This window comes from Natator depressus, chromosome 1, assembly GCF_965152275.1.
Source record: "Natator depressus isolate rNatDep1 chromosome 1, rNatDep2.hap1, whole genome shotgun sequence".
Lineage (NCBI taxonomy): Eukaryota > Metazoa > Chordata > Testudines > Cheloniidae > Natator > Natator depressus.
The window spans coordinates 302,823,265-302,850,848 of NC_134234.1; the positions used below are offsets into that span (position 1 = coordinate 302,823,265).

At 42.5% G+C, this 27,584-nt stretch overlaps 1 protein-coding gene across 4 annotated transcripts in view; it reads right to left on the bottom strand.

Moving 5' to 3' along the window:
* ANKRD26 (ankyrin repeat domain containing 26) overlaps positions 1-27,584 on the bottom strand; it is a 196,762-nt gene that overhangs the window by 96,508 nt on the left and 72,670 nt on the right. For all 4 annotated transcript variants that reach the window (XM_074942299.1, XM_074942302.1, XM_074942300.1 and 1 more), the window contains exons 19-25: positions 21,759-21,838; positions 17,053-18,105; positions 15,944-16,176; positions 13,723-13,881; positions 5,262-5,295; positions 4,861-5,002; positions 3,067-3,283 (exon numbers count right to left, since the gene is read on the bottom strand). In XM_074942299.1, the coding sequence (XP_074798400.1) occupies positions 3,067-3,283; positions 4,861-5,002; positions 5,262-5,295; positions 13,723-13,881; positions 15,944-16,176; positions 17,053-18,105; positions 21,759-21,838 (1,918 nt within the window). The remainder of the gene's footprint in view (positions 1-3,066; positions 3,284-4,860; positions 5,003-5,261; positions 5,296-13,722; positions 13,882-15,943; positions 16,177-17,052; positions 18,106-21,758; positions 21,839-27,584) is intronic.

Sequence of the window (27,584 nt, forward strand, 5' to 3'; positions counted from 1 at the left end):
AAAAGAGGAGCTATTTCCTCATCTTCTTCAGACAGAATTTCAGGTACCACTGTTTGTGATGCAGACAGATCCGGTGGAACCAGATCTCAGGATTTCTCCACCACCAAATTCTTTATAAAGGAAACATCATCTCTCCATTCATAAAGAAGACAACTGAAAAATTTCTGCAGCCTCACCCAATAAGGTTCTGGAGCCCAGGACTGTCGTTTCTCCAGCAACTGGGTTCCAAGAATATACTTGTAAGAGGAGGAGGAGCCAGGAAGAAACAAGTCTCTTTATTCTTCCTCTATCCTCCTGTAAACACAGATTTGGCCTCAGATACAGAACGGAGTGCACCAGAGACAGCAACAGACCTGGAGGATGGAGAGAAAACTGTTTGTGGAGATTCTGTAAGAATCTTAGGAGGAGGTGGTATAGGTGAATCAGGAGAAAGACCAACAATCTCCTCTGTTCTTCCCTTTTTTTTAAGTGAAGACAATGCAGACCTTGGAATCGACGAAGCCTGTCTTTTCTTGAAGACTCTCACATCTAGATCTGAGGAATGCTTGGAAGTTGAATGGTATACATCAGCCACAAAAGTAAAAGTCTTCTTTGGATCTGAAGATGGACTCGGAACCAGAGCAGATGTCAAAGCCAGAGCTGAAGATCTGAGCAGCACAGGATCCAGTGAAACACTCAGGTCTACTCCATTGGTCCTTGAAGCTGAAGCTAGAACTGGCCTGGGTTTCAGAGCCGTAGCCATAGAGGCCCTGTCAGAATCAGATGGATCCGATAAAAATGACTCAAGAGATCTGTCACTGCTAACTGTGCTTGTCTTCACCCTTGCTTTCTTCCTAACAACTGACACAGCCGGAACAGAGTTCCTGGAACCCTTAAGGTTCTTCAGTTTGCTGGAGGAAGTCATGGAAGCCAAGACTGGCCTCTTAGACCTTGGATCCAACAAGTTTTTGCAACTGGATGGTTTGGCCTCAAGAGGCTCCTTAAGGAGAAGCAGCTGTAATCTGTTGTGCCTCTCATCGTGCACTCTGGGCATGAAGATCAGCAGATGGAACACCCAGAAGGAAAAAAGTTGTCTCACAAGCATTTCAGGCACCGAATGTGGTCATCTGATGCTGGGAAGACAGCTGGGCTTGAAACCCAGCTTCTTTCTCTTCGGTTCCACCATAATCCAGAACTGAAATATTAACTAACTATACTTCTATATGGGGGGGTGGGGGGGACACAACAGGGGATTGGATGGGTGGGGCTCGGCGGGGGGCGAGCCTTGGTGGGATAGGGATTCAAGGGCAGGGAGGGTGGCTCGATGGGGCGGGGGGGCTCAGTGTAGTAGGTTCTCTGTGTGTGTGAGTCTTAATGCAAGGGGATTGTGCAGACATGAGGGCAGCTCCCCATACAGTGACCCCTTCTCCTTGTGACCGAGGAGTAATGTGGGCAGGAAGTGGGGGAGGGATGTGGCCTTTCCTGGGGTGGGTCTGATTTGGCCCCAGCTGCTCCAGGGGAAGAGAAAGTTCCAGTCCCCCCCGCCCCCAGCAGCTGAGCCAGATGCAGAATTCCAATTCTCCCAAGAGTAATTCACTCTGTCACTCACCTGGGCTGTACACTGTGAAAGCAGCTGAGCCACCTGGTTCTCCTGGGTCACTGCTTTCCTGACCTCCCCTTACACAGATCATGAAGGCGAAACTTACCTGCTAGCAGAGAACACGTGGCTGAACTCCCTCAACATTCCTCTGTGCCCCCTTAAGGGGATGAGGGAGAGGGGGGACAAGCAGCAAAGCCAGGCGCTCTATGCCTGCTGGTCAATTTCCCCACGTGGGCTGTGCAGTGAGTCAACAGGAGCTGCTCCCTGCCCTCCCCTTATACAACCTACATGGGCAAACTGACTGGCAAACACAGAGTGCCTTGTGTTGCCGCTCACCCCTGCCCCCCAATGTTCTTTCGCGGGGAGGAAGCAGGGCTAAGGGAGAAATCTGTATGCTCCCCCCATGCATCCCCTCTGCGACATATTCAGTTTTGGGGGGGGGGGGCAATGCTTCCCCCTCCCCCAAAATCCCTGCTTATGGTTATCGCTAAACAATTATCAAGACACTAAGAACTGGAGAAAAACCAGGCCTGAACAGACTGGAGTGATTCATTTTTGTCTGCCACAGCAGTTGGAAGGAACTGAGGTGGTAGGGGGCATCTGTGCCCCCTTATAAAGCCTCACCCTCAGAATGTTTGGAAACACTGAGGGGAAGACTAGGAGATGGTGTGCGAGGACTCTAACAGGCACTGCTTTGAGAAAGTTCTGCCATTAGGCTCCACTAGGCAGTGCAATACCCATAAGTGGAAATAGCAGAGCTACTCAAAGAACCCTCATTTTTCCATACTCTCTCCATCTCCTTTTTGTTTGCCATCATTCTTTGGGGCACGGATTTGTCACATTATTTGTCTGTAAAGCACTGTGTGTACTCATGATCCTATGTAAAAAATGTCTAGAAAGTCCTAATTTTGTAAATAAGCAACTTGTTTCTGAAGATTGGAAAAACAACAGCCTGGAACAGATCTTACTTAGAGACTCTACCAAAAGCATATCACCACACAGTCTCTTTCATATAAGGTGTACACTGGATTGTTTATGGTTAGTGTGACAGAGGTTACAAGGGTAGTTCTCACCATGGCAGCCAAGAAGGGGGAAACTGTATGGAGTGAGATTTACCTGAGCAAGAGATAGCAAAAGGCAGCAAAAGGGCAGCTGTGCTCTATTCCTTACTTTATCCCCAAGTAAATCACTCCCTCCCTTTCCATGTTACAACAATTAGCTGAAAAAAAGATTGCATGAAAAATATCTGGCAGGTAGACTTTCCAGGCAAAACTACTATCGAACAGTAAGCTTTTGACCAAACAATTTTGAGCTGGATGCTGTAAAGTGCTGAGAACTAGCCCAATCCAGCAAAGTACTTAAGAATGTACTTAACACTGAAAAGCATGCTAATCGTCCAATTGACTTTAATTCCAGCATCCCTTTTGTTATTTGCATTCAGACAAAGTAACCTGGTAAAATGCTTATTAGAATTTAAGATTCCGTACTTGAGACTGCTGACATCGCTTTCCCATTCCATTTTTTGGTGATCCAGCATGGATTTCAATTCTCTGGTCTCTTCCAATACTGCTTGTAGCTCTTTCTTTTCGTTCTCCAGCTTTCTTACTTTTCCCAAAAGCTGTGTATAGCGGCCCTTTTCACGTTCTATTAATCGTTCATATCCATGAAGTAAGTTCTGAATTTTCAAGAGACTAATAGAATCTGCTTTGTGAAGAAAATCAACAATGTAAAGATATGTGCAGATTTCAATTTGCAAAAAAACCAAAAGCACTTCAGATTGCTTTAATTTTCTATACTGTATCTGGAAACAAATGTAAATGTCTCTTTCAGTACTATTCAAAATCCAATATAACAAACATAACAAATGCTCGCAGAGTATTGCTTGCAGATTTCTTTTGCATCTCTGTCGAAGAAGAAATATTTTCTAAAAATACTTCTGTTCACTGTATAATTTATGTAAAATATATAAACTATCATTTACATTAGAAGTGCAATGTTAAAATTTTATTTTCATTTTTATTTCATTATGCGAAGTACAAACCAGATTATACACACACATATTCTGTGTGCGTGTCTGAACATAAAACATTTTATACCTCCAGTGATTGTGAATGCATGTCCAATTCAGTAACTTCTATATACTACAAAATGCATGCTTCTACAGTGAGGAGGCAATTTTCAAAGGCATAAAGAGGAACTGGGCACCTAACTGTCTTTTATGCCTTTGAGAATCTCCGCTTGCAATACCCGACAGAGAAATTTTGTGGCATGTTAAGTGGTCATTGCTTGTTCTAAGTAAAGATACTGTAGAGTAAAGATTATACAGTAAAGCTACATCACTTCTGTGCAAAATGGAGACAGATATTAAGTTTGATCTCTACTTCCCCTGACAAAGGTATTACAGAGGCCACATACCCAGCTCTGGGAGTGGGATAAAGGAGCCCTTTGCAGCTGCAATACTGGATACCATTGTCTCTTTAAATGCCAATGCTAATAGATTCTGTAGTGTCTGGCTGCTGCTTGTGGAAGCTAGACAAATAATGGGGGGGGGGGGGGGAGGAGAAGGAAAATATCTAGCTAAAGCTCAGCAAATCTACAGAGAATGGGGAGGAGATTCTGTGGCATCTCTATAGCTTTGTCTCCACTGCAATTAAAACCCTGCAACTGGCCCATGGCAGCTGATTCAGGCTTGCGGAGCGTGGGGTAACAGGCAGTTTAATTGCAGTGTAGACATTCAGGCTTGGGTCAGAGCCCAGACTTTAGGGCCCTGAAAGGTAGGAGGGTCACAGAGCCTCAGGGCTGCAGCCTGAGCCCGAATGTCTAAACTGCAATTAAGCATCTCCTTGAGTCCTGAGTCTGAGTCAACTGGCATGGGCCAGTTGCAGGTTTTTAATTGCATTGCAGACATACTCTAAGAGGCTATCTCCCTTAATACCTTTGCTGGGGATTTTCCTCCCCCTGTTGTGTGTCTGGCTCTGGGGCTTTTAGAGACCTTTTAGGAGGTAGAATAGGCCCTTTTACCCAGTCTATGAGGGTTATCCTGGCTTACTACCCTGAATCAGTGCATCAGACAGCCAGAGCTCCCAGGGAATGTATCCTTCTTTATGGTCAAAGGAGACAATAAGTTTGGGAACAAATAGCTAGAAATACCAAGGATTTAAAAATAAATATGTGCTTTAATTTACAATGAGAATTCCAAGACACACAGGTGAAAAGCATTAATGTTGTCCAGAAATTGAAATCATTTGTCTTCTGTTGCTATGGAAACATAACTCTTTTACCTTTGCCATCCATACTAAGCTGCTCTATCAGCAACACAGCATCTCTGTAGGTTGAAGCAGGCAAGTCAAAGTCCTCTGTAGCAGTGTCAGAAGACTGAGTTAATTCATCAAAATCATCTGCAACATCCATCTGTTTGCCAATCTACAAACAAGACATAATTTCATGAGTAAAAAATAACGCAAATTACCGTACATTATAACAAAAACAGGGTTATTATTAATTTACTCAACTATTTCCCACACATTGTGGTCTCAAACATAATAGACTGTAAACTCTTCAGAGACGGGACAGTGATTTACATATCTGGTGAAACACCATCCCATTTATGAGTACATAAAGTGCTATATAAATGCTTAACATTTAAAGCAATATTTTTGTTTAGTAAGCTATTTTACAGTACCTTGTTCCTTTCATCTACTGTTCTGGCTCCAGGTCTAGAAGACAAAAATAAATTTTGATATTGGAAAACTGATGTTAAGATAGAAGTAAAATTATATGTTTGTTCTGAAAATATTGATTTATTTATTTAGTAAATGTGAATTCTTTTACGGTCAATCCTGCATGAGATGTGGACAAGGGCTCAGAGTATACAGCTGAGTTACCATCAGAGCTGCTTAACACAGTGCTTTGTTACTCACAGTCCAACAAGATGAATAAGCTGAGAGCAGTGGGTGGACTGGCAAGAACACTGCCCAGAATAAGTCATGAGGTATTAAACAGCTGGCTGAAAAAGTAATACTATTTTCTTACAACTAGGCCTGGACATGGACGCTTGCTCACATTGCTCAGAACCATGTACACTTCACTACACTCTGCAGTAGATGGCTCTCTGTGTAGATGCCGAACAAACATTATGCTCAAAACTGGGGGTTTTGGTTCTCTCTCTTCTTTCAGCATTAAGGACAAAGCCTCTTATGGTCCAAAATAATTTTAAACCACTTATTTTTGGATTCCCCAGTTCTCCACCAACAATGTTTAATTTTAGTTATAGCTGTTGAGAACCTAGAAAAGCAATCTAAATGAGTCTTGCAAATATATTCCATAAATGCAGAAACTTAATCCTTTTAGTGTGCCATAAAGTGTAAATATGGTCTCAACAGGAAACAACAGGAACATTTTTTCAATGAACTTTGGATGTTGCAGAGCATTACACACAAAAATGGTTTGATTTTCTAAAAAGAATAAAAATTACAGTTTCTGACATGACTTTTTTTAAGCAGTGATAAACTTAATTTTTAAATACTCAGAAACATACCTGAACTGAGTCACCATGTGATCTTATTGATATAACTGTTCTTCCCCTCCTCATCCTGTTCTTTCCTTCACTGATTTTGTTATTTCCATATTTTAGATTAGAGGTTCTCTAACTGTGGTCCCTGGATAACTGCTAGCCTAAAGTACGTGCTGGTGGTCTGTCACATGCTGCTAGCTCCTCCTTATTTCTAAAAATATATAGACAGCTAAAAATAGATTCTACTTCCCTAAATATATTTTTCTTCATAAGCAATTACGCAAAGTGAGCAGTCATGGGGTAAGAGGGATGGTCCTCTCATGGATCAGTAAGATAGGAAACAAAGGGTAGGAATAAATGGTCAGTTTTCACAATGGAGAGAGGAAATTAGCAGGGTCCCCCCAAGGATCTGTATTGGGACCTGTTCTGTTCAACATATTCATAAATGATATGGAAAAAAAGTAAACAGTGAGGTGGCTCTGGGGCTTTTAGAGACCTTTTAGGAGGTGGAATAGGCCCTTTTACCCAGTCTATGAGGGTTATCCTGGCTGGTTATCCAAAGTTTTCAGACGATACTAAATTAATCAAGATAGTTAAGTCCAAAGCTGATTGTGAAGAGTTACAAAGGGATCTCACAAAATTGGGTGACTGGGCAAGAAATGACAAATGAAATTCAATGTTGATAAATGCAAAATAATGAAACCTAATCCCAACTATGCGTACAAAATGATGGGGTCTAAATTAGTTGCTACCACTCAAGAATGAGATTTCGGAGTCATAGCGGCTAGTTCTCTGAAAACATCTGCTCAAAGTGCAGCAGCAGTTTAAAAAAAGCTAACCATGTTGGGAATCATTAGGAAAGGGATAGATAAGACAGAAAATATCACAAAGCCACTACATAAATCCATGGCACACCTACACCTTGAACACTGCATGTGATTCTGGTCGCCCCATCTCAAAAGAGATATATTAGAAATGGGAAAAGTAGAGAAACAGGCAACAAAAATGATGAGGGAGATGGAACAGCTTCTGTATGAGGAGAGATTAAGAAGACTGGGACTGTTCAGCTTGGAAAAAAGAAGACAGAGAGGGATATTATAGAGGTATATAAAAACATGAACGGTGTGGAGAAAGTGAAAGTGAATTTACCCCTTCACATAACACACGAACCAGGATTCATTCACCCAATGAATTAATAGAAAGCAGGTTTAAAACAAACAAAAGGAAGTATTTCCTCACACAACACAGTCAAACTGTGGAATTCATTGACAGGGGATATTGTGAAGGTCAAAAGTATACACAGGTTCAAAAAAGAATTAGATAAGTTCATGGAAGATATATCTATTAATGGCTATTAGCCAAGATGGTCAGGGACGCAACCCCATGCTCTGGGAGTACCTATACTTCTGACTGTCAGAAGTTGGGACTTTATGACAGGGGAGAGATCACTCATTAATGGCCCTGTTCTATTCATTCCACCTGAAACATCTGGCACTGGCCACTGTCAGAAGACAGGATACTGCGCTAAGATGGACCATTGGTCTCACGCAGTAAGGCCATTTATTTGTTGCAATTACCAGTGTGTTAGGCATCTGTACAAAGGAAGAGATGCTCTAAACATCTGTAAATAGGATAGCAGACAGTCCCTGAGGATTTTCTGTATTAAAATATATTCCAAGCTATGAAAAACACTGAGAACTGTTATTTTAGATTACAAACTCTTTGGGTAGAGACATTAGAATTTGTTTTGCGAAGTCCCTCGCAAAACAAATTCTAAGCTCTGTTGGTACTACAGTAGACACTCATTAGTAGCAACATATCAGTGCCCTTTTGCTATCATGGAATCATAGGACTGCAAGATACCTTGAGAGGTCATCTAGTCCAGTCCCCTGAACCCATGACAAGTGTTGATCTAACCTGCTCTTAAAAATCTCTAATGATGGAGATTCTATAACCTCCCTGGGCAATTTATTTCAGTGCTTAACCACCCTGACAGTTAGGAAGTTTTTCCTAATGTCCAACCTAAACCGCCCTTGCTGCAATTTAAGCCCATTGCTTCTTATCCTATCTTCAGAGGTTAAAGAGAACAATTTTTCTCCCTCCTCCTTGTAATAACCTTTTACGTACTTGAAAACTGTTATATCCCCTCTCAGTCTTCTCTTCTCCAGACTAAACAAACCCAATTTTTTCAATCTTCCCTCATAGGTCATGATTTCTAGACCTTTAATCATTTTTGTTGCTCTTCTCTGGACCTTCTCCAATTTGTCCACATCTTTCCTGAAATGTGGCACCCAGAACTGGACACAATACCCCTAATCAGCGCAGAGTAGAGAGGAAGAATTACTTCTTGTGTCTTACTTACAACATTCCTGCTAATAAATCCCAGAATGATAACTGCTTTTTTTGGAACAGTGCTACACTGTTGATTCATATTTAGCTTGTGATCCACTCTGATCCCCAGATCCCTTTCTGCAGTACTCCTTCCTAGGCAGTCATTTCCCATTTTATTTGTGTGCAACAGATTGTTCCTTCCCTATTTACTTCAGGCCATTTCTCCAGTTTGTCCAGATCCTTTTGAATTTTAATCCTATCCTCCAAAGCACTTGCAACTCCTCCTACCTTGTTATCATCCGCAAACTTTATAAGTGTACTGTCTATGCCATTATCTAAATCATTGATGAAGATATTGAACAGAACCAGACCCCGAACTGCTCCCTGTGGGACCCCATTTGATATGCCTTTCCAGCTGGACTGTGAATCACTGATAACTACTCTCTGGGAATGGTTTTCCAACCAGTTATGCTCCCACCTTACAGTAGCTCCATTTAGGTTGTAGTCCCCTAGTTTGTTTATGAGACGGTTACATGAGACAGTATCAAAAGCCTTACTAAAGTCACGATATACCACATCTACCGCTTCCCCCCTAGCCACAATGCTTGTTATCCTGTCAAAGAAAGCCCTTAGGTTGGTCTGACATGATTTCAAATCCATCCTGACTGTTACTTATCACCTTATTATCTTCTAGGTGTTTGCAAATTGATTGGTTAATTATTTGCTCCATTATCTTTCTGGGTACTGAAGTTAAGCTGATTTGTCTGTAATTCCCTGGATTGTCCTTATTTCCCTTTTCCTATGCTGCTCTTAAGTGGCGGTTGCTGTTATGGGGAGTGTCTGACCAAAGGCATATGAAGAGTTAAGAGGGTTTTGGAAGGGATGTGGCAGCCACATTGTGAGGGGGAAGTTAGGGGGCGTGTGTGTGTGTGTGTGTGTGTGTGTGTGTGTGTGTGTGTGTGTGTGTGTGTGTGAGACCCCAAGTTTGGGGGGAACTGGGCAGCGGAACCCTGTGTTTGGCAGGGGAACCCCCAGTTGGCAAAATGGCTGAGCAAACCTGGTTGCCAGGGCCAGGATGAGGATGCTCCCACTGGCAGGTTCATGCTCCACCCTGGACAGGTCAGTGCCCTGACCCCTCATTGCAAAACAGCATACCCACACCCCACTGCCAGCAATCGAGATGGAGGGGACAGCTCAGTGCACGGGGGGTCTCCACTGCAAAATAGCGGCCTCCCCATCCCCACCAAGCCAGACGCTGAGGAAGGGAGAAAGCCCTCTAGCTGTGCCTCTGATGCTCCGTCAACCCCAGCTCCCTGCCCCCCAAAATCCCTTTCTTCCAGATCTTCCCCCAAAACTCTCCCTCACACATGCTCTCTACGCAGGTTCTGTCAGGCAGGGCAAGTGGACAGGGATGTGTGCTCTGGAGCTTCGCTGAAGGGCCAGGGTCGCAAGGGGAGTGCAAGTATGCAGTTTGGGGAGGCAGTGCCCCTACATGCCCCCTCAATCTCCACCACTGGATATGATATCACAATGTCACAAATAGTGATCTTATGTGATGGCTATGTTGCTGTTACCGAGTGGACACAGTTGGGAAAGTGTTTCTCATAGCGGCAGTTGCTCTTATAAGGTGTTGCTACGAACAAATGTCTATAGTATTACTCACAGCTGAAGAATAACTTCGTCACCGAATAAAATTACAAGAGCAACAAAAATAAGCTAAGAATGACTTCGACACTATGCTGTTAATTTTATGTCATGAAAATGTGTTGCAATGGGTAATATCACAATGAAATAATGGAAATCAGTGATCTTCTCATGTGGGGCTCTGCAAGGAGGCAAAAATATTTGTGAGATACTGTCACTTATCTATGTAAGCACCAATCTGTTTCCCCTTCTCACCAGTTAGATAGCAAAGTTGAGAGCAAAGGAAGAACAGGAGAGCAGCACCACCCTACCCCAGCAGGGAAATGGGTAAGATGTAAAAAAAAAAAAAAAAAACTCTCTCAAACAAATGCTAGTGAGTAACTTTTCCTTTTCGTAAGTCTTTCTTCTGCCCTCGTCTAATATGCATTCAGGATATTTAGTGAATGTTGAGACAAGAACCCAACATTTACTTAACAGCGATACTTGAAGGACCCAGGCCCAATGAGAGAGCACTGGGATGCAGAGGAGTTCAACTCATATTGTTATATGAAGGAATGTGGAGACAACAAGGTTACTGTCTGGCAGTCATCCAAGCAGATAAAGTGACAACCCCTATAACAGAATGTCACTGAACCTCCTAATGGTGAGTAATGGCCAGCCTTCTTGTAAGCTAGACAGTGTTTCTCAATGACTGGTCCATGAACCAGCGCTGGTCCCTAAGATCTCCCTGACACAGTTTAGGAAGGTAGCAAGCTGGTCCCTGCTATCTAAAAGGATGAGAAACACCTGAGCTAGAAGATACAAGTGCATACCCTTCTAACAATGGTAGTCTTCATTATCAATTTATCTCTATTGCAGCTATCAAAAAAGGCTAATGTCCACATCCACAAACACCATGTGGAGTTCTTTAAATGGGGAAAAGTAGTACCCTAACTATGCTCCAATCCCCCATGAAGATGCCAAAAAGGAAGGCTAGGTGGGTTCAGAAGCAAAGTCTTCTTTCCTTTTTTATTTTGCTTTTCCTCCTATACTCCTATCTTTTTTCCCTAAAAGAAAAAGACTACGGGCTGGTCTTCACTGTGGGGAGATCAACGCCACTGCCCATAGATTCCTTCTGCAGGAATTCCATGTATATCCCCTCACACACCAACTAAATTGTTGCTTCAACCCTTATATGTATGTGCTGCAGTTGGAGTGTACCTGGTCCACCCACCATTCTCTGGGGTGTACAACCCATCCATGCAGCAGGAATCAATTTAGAGGGTGAAGACCAACTAAATCAACAGCAGAGCGCTCTCCAAATCGACCCCAGTACTCCAGCTCCCCGAGAAGATTCAGGTAAGTTGATGGGAGAGCATTCGGGGGGACGGATAGCTCAGTGGTTTGAGCATTGGCCTGCTAAACCCAGGGTTGTGAGTTCAGTCCTTGAGGGGGCCATTTGGGATCTGGGGCAAAAATTGGGGATTGGTCCTGCTTTGAGCAGGGGGTTGGACTAGATGACCTCCTGAGGTCCCTTCCAACCCTGATATTCTATGATTCTATGACGCAGCACAGTGAAGACACTGCGGTAAGTCAACCTAAGTTACGTCGACTCCAGCTATGTTATTCATGTAGCTGGAGTAGCATAAATCAGGTCAACTTACCCCTGTAATGAAGATAAGCCCTAAGCATTAAAAGAAGAGAAGGGGAACAGAGCAGTACTAAAATGAGGGCTACACATTTCTGAATAAAAGGAAGCAAAAGAACCTGGAGAGGAGGAAGGTTTTTATAGATAAGAGAGAGTGAGCTCTCAACTCATTTACCTCTTTATTTCCTGACATACTACACACTTTTTGAGAAAATTATTATGGAAGGGATGGTATATGGTCATGGTACTAGTGGACAACCAGCAAGATGGATGGATGGGGCATGTCAGACCACTGGAAGGTCAGCTGCTGAGAGCTCAAGTTAGCGATGGATCGTGAAGGCTACCAAAAATTCTGCTACAATGTCACTGATATTCAGACATGAATAAATAGATTTACTATACTTTTTAGATAGCTCACTTATATTAAGTTGTTCTGAATGTCTGAAATAGGATGGGAGAATAGTCATATACTGCAAAGATCCTCCTAGAATACTTCAAAGAGAAGTGTGCTAAGCTTACAGCCACAGACTATCACTGATTTCGTGTACCTGAACAACAAAACAAATAGCAGTATGCAGTGTTGTAGCTTTGTCGCTCCCAGGATATTAGAGAAACACGGTGGGTGAAGCAATATCTTTTATTGGACCAAATTCTGTTGGTGAGAGAGAAGCTTTTGAGCTGCAGAGCTCTTCCTCAGGTCTGGGAAAGGTACTCAGAGTGTCACAGCTAAATACAAGCTTGAATAGATAATTTAGCATAAGGAGTGAGAATATATACTAAGGGACCATTCAAGGTGAAGTGGCCTGTTAACACCCCTATAAGTCATAGGACAAAAAGGGGGCGGATACTGGGTTACAGATTGTTGTTGTAAGTCATGAATCCAGTGTCTTTATTAAGTCTATGATTTTTAGTGTCTAGCAAAGGTATGAATTTAAGCTGCCAGGCTCATCTTTCGAAAATGTTTTGCAGGTTTCCTTTGAGGATGAGGACTGATCAATCACTCTATAGCTAACCTCTTTGTTAAAAGCGTTCACCCACAGGTGATACAATGTTTTTTGTCGTTTATCATTTCCCTGTGAGAGTTCATTTGAGAACATAGTGATTGTCTGGCTTCACCCACATAGTTATGAGGCATTTAGTGCACTGGATGAGGTACACTAAATGTCCCAATAAAAATTGAAAAAAATCAGACATAAAAATACAAAAGTGTGAGAGCACACTATTACTGAAAACTTGCTTACTTTTTCATTTTTACCATATAATTATAAAATAGATTGAAATATAAGTATTGTACTTAAATTTCAGTGTATAGTATATAGAGCTGTATAAACAAGTCATTGCCTGTATGAAATTTTAGTTTGTATTGACTTCAAGAACCACTGGTATGTGCTAACTACTTACGTGGAACTATCTGTCCTAGTATTTAGCTGTGACAGTGAATACCTTTCCCAAACCTGAGGAAAAAAATTCTCGCCCTCTCCAACAGACGCTGGTCCAATAAAAGATATTACCTCACCCACCTTGTATACAATAGCACCTCAGAGTTACAAACACCAGAGTTATGAACTGACCAGTCAAACACACACCTCTTTGGGACTGGAAGTACGTAATCAGGTAGCAAAGGGGAAAAAAAAGCAAATACTGTACAGTACTGTGTTAAATGTAAACTACAAAAAAAATAAAGGGAAAGTTTAAAAAAAGATTTGACAAGGTAAGGAAACTGTTTCTGTGCTTGTTTCATTTCAATTAAGATGGTTAAAAGCAACATTTTTTCTACTGCATAGTAAAGTTTCAAGGCTGTATTCAGTCAATGTTCAGTTATAAACTTTTGGAAGAACCACCATAACATTTTGTTGAGTTATGAACATTTCAGAGTTATGAACCACCTCCATTCCTGAGGTGTTCGTAACTCCGAAGTTCTACTGTAGTACTTATTGTTAGTGTCAGTTCTCAAGCTAATTTCTACCTTAAATAAGTTATAGCTCTAATAGTCTTAAATTAGAAATACAGCATTGGTATATTCTGTACCTTCCTTCATCCTGAGATGTTTCACTTAAAGTGCTATCATCCAGTATTTGGAATTGATTTCCATTGGTAGAATTCATCTGCTGATTACCCCTCTGTTTTGAAATACGCTTTTTGTTTTCATTTTTCTTTGCATCCTTCACATTCAAGGCAGAATTACTACTTTAAACATAAAGAAAGAAAAAAATCCAGTACTTAAGTATCTTCAAATAAAATACTTTGTAACATAGACAAATACAAAAATAATACAGACGACAATACCCAGGAACACTGAAGCACTTAAAAGAAACATGTCTTCTATGATAAAGTACTGAAGCTGATTCCACCAAATAGTGAAGGACACACCAACAGTCTAAGCACAAATTTTTCTCCACACATGCATGTGGCAACATATATTAGAATTCCTGGGCCAGATTCAGCCCAGCAGGAGCAAATGTCACTCTTCTGCACTTGAGTAGTTCCAATGGGATTTCAGTGGCACTACTCACATGCTTTAAATTAAGCACAGTTTGCTGGAAAAGACTCAGCAGCTTGCAGGCTCAAACCCCACAAAGTGCTCTTACTTACTGTTTGGGAAATTCCAAGAACTACTTATCTGCAATTTGATCAACTTGGTAACAATTTTCTGAGATTTCTGTACGGGCAAGGAATAGCGATGGAATTCTTTATAGACATAAATGTGACTCTTACTAATCCATTTCTTTAGCTAAAGTTAAGTTGAAATAGATATCTGAAAACTGTAAATTTCCATCATTTATAGAAAAGATTTTCACGTTGTAAATATTTTTTAGATTACTAGAATACACTTTTGTATTCAAATATAAGCAGTGTTTAGTTTCTTTTAATCACTCTTTTAATCAATCTATCATGTGGTTATTTTTAATTCTCTTATTAATTATATGTAATATAACAAAAATACTTTATATTGTCATTCTACATCCTGCCTTGTCTCAACCCTTACTCCAGAGGTGGCCACATTTTTGGATAGATGGGATATGAGGTGGATAGACCCTGATCCTTGTTAGTTGTCACTGTGGCCTGACTTTCATGGATGCACAAGTACACAGGGAGGCATAAATGCCCCCTTATTCCCTTGCACCTATAGGCAGAGGTAGAGAAAACAGCCTCCACAGTGCTCATCCTTTGTACCCCACATAAATGAAAGACAGTAGGAGACACAGAATGGGGAGCAGGCAGAGCACTGGCTTCACCCACAATGAACCAGCTAGCATAACTATCCTGGTACAACCAGCTAGCACAAAGATGGTACAGGGTACTTATTGAAGCAAGGGGGAACCCAAAAAGCAGACTGTGACTCACTGTGCCTCCCTGTCTGCTCCAGGGGTCGTGCAACAACTGAGTCACAGTGTTCCTTCTGGTCTGCTCTACAGGCAACCCAACAATGTGCTACCACGTACTCAGGGCAAAAGTATGACTGTGCCTAAAAGGGGAAGAAAAGAAGAAAGGTGATGAGAACTAGTGTTTGCCTACACTCTCAGCTGAGTTCAGAAGAAAAAAAGTTACTAAAAGGTTACGTTGCAGTTAAGAAAACCTTGCTGCCACTAAGCAGCAAAATTAAAAAGAAATGGTCATGTGTGATGGCAAGCCAACCTTTGTCCATCTGCATGTTATTCCAACTCTGCGTAACTCATTAAAAGTATCATCTCTCCCCTTATTCCTGCGAAACACACATGAATAGAATGACAATTAAATCTATAATCTTATTGATTATAAAAGAGACAACTTGCACCCAACCAGAAAAGGAAAAAATTAAACTGTGAGCCACTGTCTCTCTATAGCTAAGTCTGCAACCAGTTTCCACAATGCCATCGTATTTTTGCAGGTCTAATTTTGGCTTTGAAAATGTATTTGGCCTGAATATTGATACTGAAGTCAAAGAGAATTTTTAGGTGGTTCAACATTTTTAAAAAAGCAGCTAATTTAGGGTCCTAAGTCTATTTTAGGTGCCTAACTTTTGGCAACCTTTTAAAAAAATCTTGGTCAATGTGTTCATTTATTCAATGGGTAGTGCACAAATTATTATGTCCTTAACGATTTTTAGGAAGGAAGGTAAATTTAGTGTTATTTGTAAGCAAACACAATGTGTACCCCAAGTTTTCACAGGTGGAAGACTATTTCATTAAGCTACAGAATAAAAAATACTTCAGACAATTAGGTTTAAATGCAAATAAATAAAGATCATTATTTATTTTTACTATCTTACCCCTTCAAAGGTATTTGAATTAACTTCGCTCTTTCCTTGGAGGAAATACTGTTCTTCGTGTGTTTTTCTTCTTCTGTGGTTTCTCCACTTTCTACTGTAGAATATTGATTCCCTTTTACAGTGAGCTTCTGTTTCATTTGCTGGTTAATACCATTTCCAGCCAATGTTTGCATATATGACTTATAAGCATCTTCTCTTTCCCCACATTTTTGCTTTCTCTTTTCTTTTTCTACCTAGGATAAGAAAGTTTGACGCTTAACATTTTTGTTATCATTTTCTTGAATTAATAAAGAGGTACTCTTGCCAAAATGTACACTAAATTGTACTCCTATGATTCACATAAAGGAACTAAAAAGTTAAAAGAACTACACTTACATAATATTCCATTACATAGGTTAGCAAGGGAGTGGGAATACTTTCACCATTGGGGGAAAAAAGATGAATTCACTCACTACTAAAAAGTTTAATAAAAACATACCCTTTAAAACTGAAATACAATTTACATCTTAAAACATGAAGCAATGAAGAGCGTAACTGTATTAATGACAGCAAGTTAGAAGGAATGAATAGTGTTTGTTATGTAGACATAATAGATATGATTAACAGAAATGTGTACACAATTCTTTTTGAATGAAAAACACCTAATCAGAGAATGGTTTCACTGAAAACTGAAGAGTTTCAGCAAAGGGTAATGAAAGATACACATGCACAGAACAGAGCAGATGCAAAGATTAGTCAATACCCTGTTCAGATGCTATTTTCATTCTTTGGTTCAAAGTGAGAACTGATGTAAATGTGTGCATTTCCTTTGAAGTCAATGGAGTGCCAACTACTTACACTAGAACTGAATGTGGTCCTTTATGTTTGAATTGTAGACTACTATTAAGAATAACTAAATTTTAGATTTCTTAAATCTTCTATACCACATAATGGAGGAAAGGAAGATTCTCTCCATCTGCCCTCTTTCGAGATATGAAATATATTTGCATTGCACAAAAAGCCAATTTGCACAAGAAACCTTTCTGAAATGATGAATAGCTGAAGTGAACAGGATGGTTGATGTGGAGCAAAGACCAATGAAAATGAAGCAGCAGCAGGTGAACCTCTACCTCTTTTTGTAGTTGTACTTTCTCTTTCTCCAAAGCCAGGAATACTATCTGCAGCATTCCTACCTCATTCTTAAATCTTTCCATATCTTGTTCCAGTTCTTCATCCAATAGTCTTTTCAAAGTTTCATCACGAGATTGTCGAGAGTTTCCCAAATTACTTTCAATTTCAGTATTACTAGTTTTAGGATTGCCAACAAAGCAGTCTTTGGGAATATCATTAAAATAGCATGTGTCTTTTCCAGGTTTGTTTTTTGCTACAGCAAGAAGTGTGCTTTTATCATCTGTAGAAACAGGTCTTACAACATCTGGAATATTAGCTCTTTTGTCCAAAATGCTTTCTTTCAAACTATGTTTTAGTGAACAACCAGGACTATTCTCTAAATCTGAAATATTTCCATCCACATTTTCTTCTATTTCCATAGCAGCTATTTGGTCTCCCCTCTCTTTGTTTGCAGCTACTTTTGTACTTTCTGCATTGTTAGTAAAACCCTCTTCATTTACATTCCATACATGTTCAGTACACAGTTTGTTATCATTTTCACATAGCCTGATAATATACTGATTGGGATGCTCATGAGAACTGGAATTTAAAGCATAGCAAATTACGTTTTCGTTGCTGGATTCCTTTTGTTCAAGCACAGAGCATAGGTCCATAAATTCACTTCTTCCTTCTATTCTACTGGTGGGTTTTGTCAAATTATGTGGTGCTTCGTGAATGCTCTCCAATTCTTCACTGAAGCCATCTTGAAATGTCCCTTCCATGGGGGTAGTTTGCTGAACTTCATTAATTTCACCAAACATTTTCTTTAGCTCTGCTGTAATGCTTTTAAAATTTGTTTTCACTTCCCTTTTGTCTTTTTCAACCCACATTTTCTCATATCTTTCTTCCCAAAGTTTTGGATTTAATTGCACATCATCACCATGTGAGTCCTCATTTTGTTTTAGTGGCTCAGTTTTCGTTTTTGGATGTGGAAATGAAATTTCTGTTTTGTCAGTCTGATTATCAGATGCTGTTTTTTCTGTGAAGTTGGTTGTGCCTAATATGTGTTTATCCTTAAGAAGGCAGGTATGGAGAAAGAAAAATTAGTTAAAGATCAGCAGTTACAATTAGTCTAGTAAGCTTATGTTGCAAACTTGTCCAACTACCACAAATCTGAGCCAAAGAAATCTTGAAAATAACTGGTCTGTAACCAAATCTTGTAAAAAATCCCTAAACATTAAAAAGGTTTATTGAATGTTGTTTTTATAAAAGGAGTCTTTATTTTTTATTTTATAGAGTCTTATTTTGGCTGGATTGGATTTATCTGAGCAATTTGGTTTCTTAAACCATTTTAAATTTTCAACCCGTCTACTTTCTGTAATTTCAAATATACAAATTAAAGACAGACACTGGAATGGATTATGCCTCTGAAATCCATGTGGAGAAAGAGTTTACCCATATACAGATCTCCTTCTCTCTGTGCAGAAGGGCTTTCTACCTAGACCCCTCTCTCAATGGTCCAGAGACTGCACTCGGAAAGCAAGAAAGGGGAAGAAGAGACAGGCTAGAGCTCATGTTATTCCCTAAGGGGAGCCATGCTGGCCCTATGTCTCCTTTCAAATATTTGAAATTAGAGAAAATTTCAACACAGAAGTCACCTGTAAAAGTTTGTACACAGATTGTGTTAATTATCTTCCCTCACCCTAAATTCCAGGATCTGCCCCACCCAAGGGGAGGTCATAGTAAGACAGATCCAAAGATGCGGAGCTCTCACGGGGGCCATGCAGCTGCATGGATAGCCTGGTCTCTCACAGATCCCCTGAAATCCTCCAGGTTTGAGGGGGCAAACTTTCTGTGGTGATGAGGCAAACTCCAACTCCCACTGGGATAATTGGGATAATCTCTGTGAGGGAATCCTTGTGGAGATTTCTTCACAAGAAGTCCCCGCCCACAGTTTCTAACAAAGAAGGGACTCAGATCTATTTCTAGTTATTTGCTGAAAACACCACATGGGGTGGAGGTTGGTTCTGCTCCAATGATGTGCATGTATCCTTCACATTTGTAATTCACTATACCTTGATTTTCAAGTTTTAAAACCTACAAAATTATTCAAATTAATGATAATACGCCCAATGGGTTTAAACATTGACACAAGATTTCCATGCCATGCAAAATGCAGGGGGCTTTAACCTTTGTGCAATATTCTGTTTCATTGGCTTTATTTTTACAATACAAATAATTAATGTTTTGGCGATCATCACCTAGTTTAATGAATACAGTAATAATTACTGCACCATTATTGAACAGGTGTTTTCTTCCAGTTACAGGGTTTTTAAAAATAGCTTATATTGAGTACCCATGTCCCTTTAACAAAAAGTTGTTGAAAAGGAAATTAAGATCTTGTCTCCTAAGTAAAATCTTGTGCAATTTAAACAGGCAGGCTGAAGAAGAGAGCTCGCCTACTGAAGCCAATAGGGTTATACACATAATAAAGCAGACAGAACTTGGCCCTTCATTTGTATGATTCCTTTATTTTTCTTCTTCCATTTAACCATATTTGTTTTGCATGAACTCCGATTGGTTTGTCCCAAAATTACAATTTTGTAATTTACATTTTAATAAGGTTATTGTTGTAACAAATAAAAATTTACAGGTTTGTATTATGGTTTGTTTAATGAATCTTTGCTTCAGCCAATCAAAAACCAGCCGTGAAAAACAAATCTAAATATGCAAAGGCGAAATAAACAACATTTAAAGTCTGTGTCATAACGCATGGGGGTCAGACAAAGGCTACATAGGCACCCTTAATTCTAGCATTTCCAAACGTCTGAGTGCTTGACTTTAAAAGAACATTATTACAGTTGCAATCTCATTTTGTGTGTGTGTCATTTCCTTGGTTTTTAAATAAGCAAACTGAAAAAAACCATTCCCATGTGGCATCATATTAGGCCATGGATCATTAATAGGGTTGAAACCTTTAGATCCATAGATCTCTGCCACTTGAGCTAATGGAGTAATTGATAGCAGCTGTAGCTTGTCAGCTTCAATGAGGAGAAACACAAAAAGGGGATGAGACACTTTACCAGCAGGTTTCATAAATATTTGCTGACAGCTGAGGAATGGTGCCACTCAGGAATTTTGAGTTCCATTCCAGCCTCCACGGGGAGTGTGCACTACTGAATATACACACAGTCCATTCCCCCAAGTGGGGCCTTTTCTGCCCCACTTCTCCAAATGGTCTGTCTCTGTCCATCTTTTTCCTACATCTTTGCTCCTTGTTCCAGTTCCAGTCCCCACTCCTCAGGCTTCTTATTCCATCCCAGTCTTCTTGCCCAGCCAGTTCTAGTCGCACCCCCAAGTCCCCAGCTCCTTTTCCCCGGTCTCCTTGCCCACTGATCCCAATTCCTCTCTCGGCTCCTCATCCAATCTATCTCCTGCAACCTGGCCTCCAGTCACCTCTATCCTCCCCCATCCCCTCTGGCTCCAAAGCCCTATTTCCTTCCAAGACTGCTAGTTCAATCTGACAGACACATAACAGGTCCTTGCACCAGTCTCTTTGACCAGCCAGTCCCAATTCTCTCCCCACAATCTGACTCCTTGGCAGATCTGTCTTCTCTCCCTCATCACATCATTCCTCCCAACCCATAGGTTCTCAGTCCCAGTTTCCCCTTGGCTTCTCATCTTATGTCAGTTTCCCTGCCATCTACTAGCTCCCAGTCCCTCTCACATTCTCAGTTTTCAACCCTCCCAGGCCCAAGTCTCAGTCTCCCCATCTCTCCAGGCTTCTTGTCCCAATCTACTACCCCACTTCCCTCAGGCTCAGTTCTTGTCACCTCTGTATTCAAATCAGGCAGCTTCCTCCTCCACACTGCCTGGGTCCATGGCGGAGAGAGGAAATGGGGGTGGAGGCGGATGCGTGATTGAAAGCACAGGAGACAGTCTCCCTGCTCTGAGTTCAGGTGCCTAGTCCCAGAAAAGACTGCAGCAGTCCAGCACTGCATTTGATGAGTAAGTCCTGCTCAGCCCCAAGCTAGAACACGCTCACTACAGACAGAATATTTGGGGAATTCAGCTACAAAAATCTAAATTTTCTACTGTGAATGTGTGAACTGCTAGTTTTCAAAAGCCTGTAACTTGGTGAAATTTGCAAAGATTTTTATGGGGACAGCAAAAGGAATCTCCTCTATTCCTCCTCTTCCCTTCACCTTCCCTGCAAATTCAAGTTCTTTCTCCAAAGCACAGAGCTTTTCAAAGAAATCGTTGCCAGAATCTTTTAACATGGGCCAATCAAGGTTTTTCTCCCTAGCTTCACTCTGAAAAATGGCAGACCCATTTTGGCTGAAATATTCCAAACAAACAAACAAACAAAATCAGCCTGAGGCAGAAAACCAGCAAAGAAAATCTCAGCCCCAATGGTTAAAGTATGACAAAGTTATAAGCAACTGAGAACAGGCTCTTTTACTGGGAAGTGCTAGGCACCCTTAATAAAAGGTGGCACTACGAGTCCCACCTATAAAATGATTTTAGTCTACAGGGCTGATTTGATTCATGGACTCCAAAGCTTATTTACAGTTTTTTAAAAGTACTTAGCAAGGGCTTTGTGACATTTATCATCCAGCAATTCGGCATGTGAACTGGCTAAGGTCAATTTTATTTGGTATAACATTAGCGTGAAACAATTTTCAAGATAGTCTTATCTAAATTAAAACAAATTTGCTTTACATACCTGCTTCTTGCAGTTTTCACCTGCATCTTCTTGTTCTTCATCTGGTGATGGCATATTAAAGGAAGGTTCGGATAGTTCATCTATATTAATATTGAATAAAAATGCTTGTAATTGTAACTTAAAGGCATTAGCCTTTAGCATTTACTTCTGCCTATATTACTTTGCAAAAGGTCAATTCTTACAGCTAATATATATACATTAAACAACAAGGAAGTTTTAAAACATCAATGGAAAATTCAAGTTTCTCATAAACTTATGCAATTTTGAAGCAGAAACTGACACAAAAGTAGATTTAAGATAGAGCTGGTTTAGTTTTGAATCTTTTCTTCTAATTAATTGCCTTTTTTTATATATATATGAAAGAAATCTATTATAGATCATTATAATAATAGACGCCAAACACATATCACTCCTCTCTCTCATGGAAATAGAAAATTAGACATATAATTTCTCAGTCATGTTGCTCATTCCACCTTACTCATCCTGTTGCATATCTGTATTATGACACCGTCTAATTACATGATCACATTTTTCCATAGGATGCCTGCCTCATTCAGTGCACAGGATGGACCTGCTTTGGGGGTCAATCAAGGCTGAGTAGTAAAGGAGGATGTTTACAGGACCCCTGCCTCATTTGTTGCAGAAATTGGGAATAGGCTTATCAGAATTCAATTATTTTTTATAATTTCAGTGGATAACATCAACATTTATCTTTAAGCATTTTTTTCAATTATTGATTTACATTTTCACAGCTGCAAAAAAATTATGGGTTTTAAAAAATTAAAAAATTAGTTTTTATTTAAATAAAATTGTTTAAGTTAAATATATTTTTCTTTTTAAAAATAAACCTATTTAAAAATAAATTTGAAATTATGACAACCTACGTCAAGGCCTAAATTTACTATAATCTATTAAAATAATTCAATTAAATAAAAAATATTAAACAGTACATTTTTGCTCTGAAGTTTTAAAGAAAGCTAAACTATGGAACTGGTCAAGCACATGGAACAAGAGTTTGTTGAAGTGCTAAACTAGTGTCTGACAGCAGGGGCAGAGAGAATATTTTCTTCATTTAAGATTATAAAAACAGTTCATTTCAATGACTAGCTCATTTAAAGTTAAGTAACCATTTGGGAGTTGAAAAACCAGGAAAGCTCGTTTTCTTCCAATGTAAGAATAAAAATTAGGTGAGAGAGGATGAGCTCTACTAGTACTAAAATCTTAAAGGATATGGTGACCAGAAACAATCAGTTCAATTCACGAAGTACAGACAATATTCCTCAGTTTGATAATGTTTTAAACCAAAATGTTTTGATTCAGTTTTTATAAAATGTATCCAGCACACTGAAGGTAATTATTTAAATATTGTTTGTGCATTTTTAATTGAATTCTAATTCCCATCCAAATAGAGACTGAAACAAATTGCGAGTAAAAATATTAATCTAGTAAATAAGAAACATCACCATTTCCTACCATAAGGAAAAAAAAAAGGAAAAATTAAGCATCTAATAAATGTTAAGCAATGTAATTGCTTAAATGTGTATAGATACAGTGCATCTGTCTGGTAAGCAAAAAGAGGTACCAAATTTAACTAAAAGACTATAATTTAGTTGCAAATCAACATGTTTTAATGGTTATCAACTAATGAGAATCAATAGCTCTTTAGAAAAAGAAAAGACAGTTACCTTTTCTGTAACTGGTGTTCTTCGAGATGTGTTGCTCATGTCTATTCCACAATAGGTGTGCGTGCTTGCCATGTGCACCGGTGCCGGAAGTTTTCCCCCTAACAGTACCCATAGTGGGGAGTGCCCCCCACGACACCTGGAGTGGCGCCTGCCTGGTGCGGTATAAGGGGAGCTGCGCGCTCCCCCCACCCTCAATTCCTTCTTGCCAGATAACTCTGACAGAGGGGAAGGAGGGTGGGATGTGGAATAGACATGAGCAACACATCTCGAAGAACACCAGTTACAGAAAAGGTAACTGTATTTTCTTCTTCGAGTGATTGCTCATGTGTATTCCACAATAGGTGATTCCAAGCTATATCTGTTGAAGCTGGGTAGGAGTTCACAAATTCCCAGGATGGAGGACAGCCCTGCCCAACCCGACGTCATCCCTGGTTTGGGGGACGATAGCATAGTGCGAGGTGAACGTGTGAACCAAAGACCACGAGGCGGCCCTACAGATGTCCTGGATGGGGATGCGGGCCACGAAGGCAGCCGACGAGGCCTGCACCCGAGTCAAGCGTGTCCTCACAATGGGTGGCGGGGGGACACCTGCCAGCTCATAACAGGAATGGATGCATGAAGTGATCCGATTGGAAAGCTGCTGAGTGGAAATCGGCTGATCCCTCGCGTGCTCAGCTGAGGCGACGAACAGTTGCAAGGACTTTCTGAATGGCTTGGTCCGCTCAAGGTAGAAAGCCAGAGCCCACCACACATTGAGCGTGTGGAGACGGCACTCCTCACTGGATGAGTGAGGCTTGCAGCAGAGGACCGGTAGAAAAATATCCTGATCCATGTGGTAGGCAGAGACCATCTTCAGGAGGAACGCGGGGTATGGGTGGAGCTGGACCTGGTTTTTATGAAAGACTGTGTACGGTGGCTCGGAGGTCAGGGCCCTGAGGTCCGAGACTCACCGGGCAGACGTGATTGCAACCAGGAAGGCCACCTTTCACGAGAGATGAGACCAGGAGCACATGGCCAGTGGTTCAAACGGGGGCCCCGTGAGACGAGCCAACACCAGGTTTAGGTCCCACTGTGGGACCGGGGGTCTAGAATACAGAAAAAGGCAGTCCAAACCCTTAAGGAACTGGCCAGTCACAGCATGGGAAAATACCATGTGCCCTTGCACCGGCGGATGGAAGGCTGATATGGCTGCCAAGTGCACCTTGACTGACGAGGGCGCCAGGCCATGGGCCCTCAGGTGGAGGAGGTAATCAAGGATAAGATGGATTGGGGCGGTCACTGGGGAGATACCCTGGTCTGCCGCCCACCTAGAAAACTGGGACCACTTTGCCAAATAAGCGCGGCAAGTGGAAGGCCGTCTACTTTTGAGGAGGAGGCGCTGAACCTGTTCTGAGCATGTTCTTTCCTCTCCACCTAACCACTGAGCAGTCACGCCATGAGGTGACGCGCCGCCAGGTTGGGGTGGAGGAGACGGCCCTGGTCCTGAGAGAGCTGGTCCAGCGGAGTGGCAACGGCCACGGTGGAGCTACCGGCAGGCCTGTGAGGGTCCCGTACCAATGCTGCCTGGGCCACGCCAGAGCAATCAGGAGGACCCGGGCCTTGTCCGTCTTTATCTTCTCCAGGACCCTGCTGATTAGAGGGAATGGGGAAAAGGCGTAGAGAAACCAGCCTGACCAGGACAGGAGAAAGGCATCGGAGATAGTGCCACTCCCCACTCCCCCCCCCCCCGAGCAGAACTGGGGCCATCGCTCGTTCTGCCGAGTCATGAACAGGTCCACCAGGGAGTTCCCCACCTTCAGAAGAGCCAGTGGGCCACTTCCAGGTGGAGGGACCACTCGAGTTGCGAGGAAAAGTCCCTGCTCAAGCAATGTGCCCTCTTGTTCCAGGCTCCCGGCAGGTGGAAGGCCTTCAGGTGGATGTCATGGGCTATACAGAAGTCCCACAGCCTGAGGGCTTTGCAGCAGAGGATCAGGCCCCGCCTTGCCTGTTGATATAGAACACTGAGGCCGTGTTGTCCGTGAGGACCCTGACTACCTTGCCCTCCAGGTGCGAGCGGAAGGCCATACAAGTCAGTCGCACTGCCCTGAGCTCCTTGACGTTTATATGTAAGGTCAGGTCTTGAGCCAACCACAGGCCTTGGGTCTGGAAGTTCCCCACATGGGCCCCCAAACCCAGGTCCGACGCATCGGACACCAGCTCCAATGATGGGGCCCTGTCCCTTAACAGGACCCCGTGGAGCATGTTGTTTGGGGCGGACCACCACCGTAGGGAGGTGATCACAGAGTCCGGCACTGTGAGGACCTTGACCATCCTGTCCATGGCATGGGAGAACTTTGAGGCCAACCAGAGCTGGAGGGGCCTCATCCTGAGTCTGGCATAATGGACCATGTATGTGCACGCCGACATGTGACCCAAGAGTTGTAGGCAAACCCTGGCTGTTGTCACCGGGAACCTTGTGACCAAGTCAATGAGACCTTTCAGGGTCTCGAATCTGTCTGGCGGGAGAGAGGCACTGGCTGACACTGCATCCAGGAGTGCCCCGATAAACTTTATGCGTTGGACCGGGACTAACATGGATTTGGTGTTGTTTACCAACAGACCCAAGGCGGTGCATGTGGACAGGAGGAGAGCCACGTGATCCCTCACCTGTGACCGGGAGGTACCCTTGACAAGCCAATCATCCAGATAGGGAAAATATCTGGACCCCCCGCCGTCTGAGGTCGGCCGCTGCCACCGACATGCATTTTGTAAACACCCTGGGGGCAGTGGACAGACCAAACGGGAGGACCATGAATTGGTAATGATTCTGTCCCACCACGAAATGGAGAAAGCGCCTGTGCCCCTTGAATATGTGGATGTGGACGTATGCAACCTCTTGCTCAAGGGCAGCGTACCAGTCCCCGGGATCCAGGAAGGGGATGACGGAGGCCAGGGAGACCATGAGGAACTTGAGCTTCACCCATGTACCGGTTCAGACCTCGGAGGTCCAAGATGGGCCTGAGCCCCCCTTTGGCCTTCGGGATAAGGAAATAACAGGAGTAATACCCCTTGCCCATGAACTCCTCGGGCACCGCCTCTATCGCTCCTAGACCTGGGAGCCGCCCCACCTCCTGCTCGAGCAGAGCTTTGTGCGAGGGGTCCCCCAAGGGGGACGGAGGGTGGTTGGGCAGGGAGGAAGTAAACTGGAGGGTGTAACCCCAGGAGATGGTGTTGAGAACCCACTGGTCCGAGGTTAGCCACAACCATTCTGGGAGGAAAGCACCCAACTGGTTGGAGAAGGGAAGCTTTATTGGGGGTGGATCCCTGATGAGGACTGGTGGGGTGCCCCCGAGCATCCTGTCAAAAAAGTCTTTTCCCCACCTGCCTGCCCTTGGAGGACTCAGGCTGGGGGGCAGACCGAGACTGCCTCTGAGGGCGTCTCTTATAGTCCTGCTGTATCTTATGGGCGGCCTCGTACTTTGGGAGGGCGGCCTGGGCAGGAGTCTGCTGTGGCTTGAACTTAGGTTTTGCCGGAGTCGGGACCCAGAAGCCCAGAGTCTGGAGGGTCGTGCGGGAGTCTTTCATGCCATTCAGCCTTGTACCTGTTTCCTTTGCAAACAGAGCTTTCCCATCGAACGGGAAATCCTGCATGGAAGACTGCGCCTCCCTGGACAGCCCAGAGAGCAGGAGCCATGACGCCTGTCTCATGGACACCGCAAAGGCCATTGATCGTGCGGCTGTGTCCGCAGCATCCTAGGCTGCCTGCAGGGACGCCCTAGCGGCCTTTGCCCCTTCCTCCGCTAGCGCCTTGAACTCCTTCCTATCACACTCCTGGAGGGAGTCCTCAAACTTGGGCAGGGAGCCCCATAGATTCAATTCGTACCGGCCCAGGAGAGCCTGATGGTTTGCCACTTGTAACTGGAAGCTCGAAGATGAATAAACTTTCCTTCTGAAAGGGTCCAGGATCTAAGAGTCTTTGTTCTTTGGGGTCGGGGCTGGCTGACCCTGCTGTTCCCTGTGGTTGACCGACTCGACCACCAGGGAGTTGTGCGCCTGGTGGGTATACAAGTACTCATGCCCCTTAATGGGTACAAAGTACTTGCGTTCTGCCTTTTTAGAGATGGGGGCCAACGAGGCCGGTGTTTGCCACAGGGCATTTGAA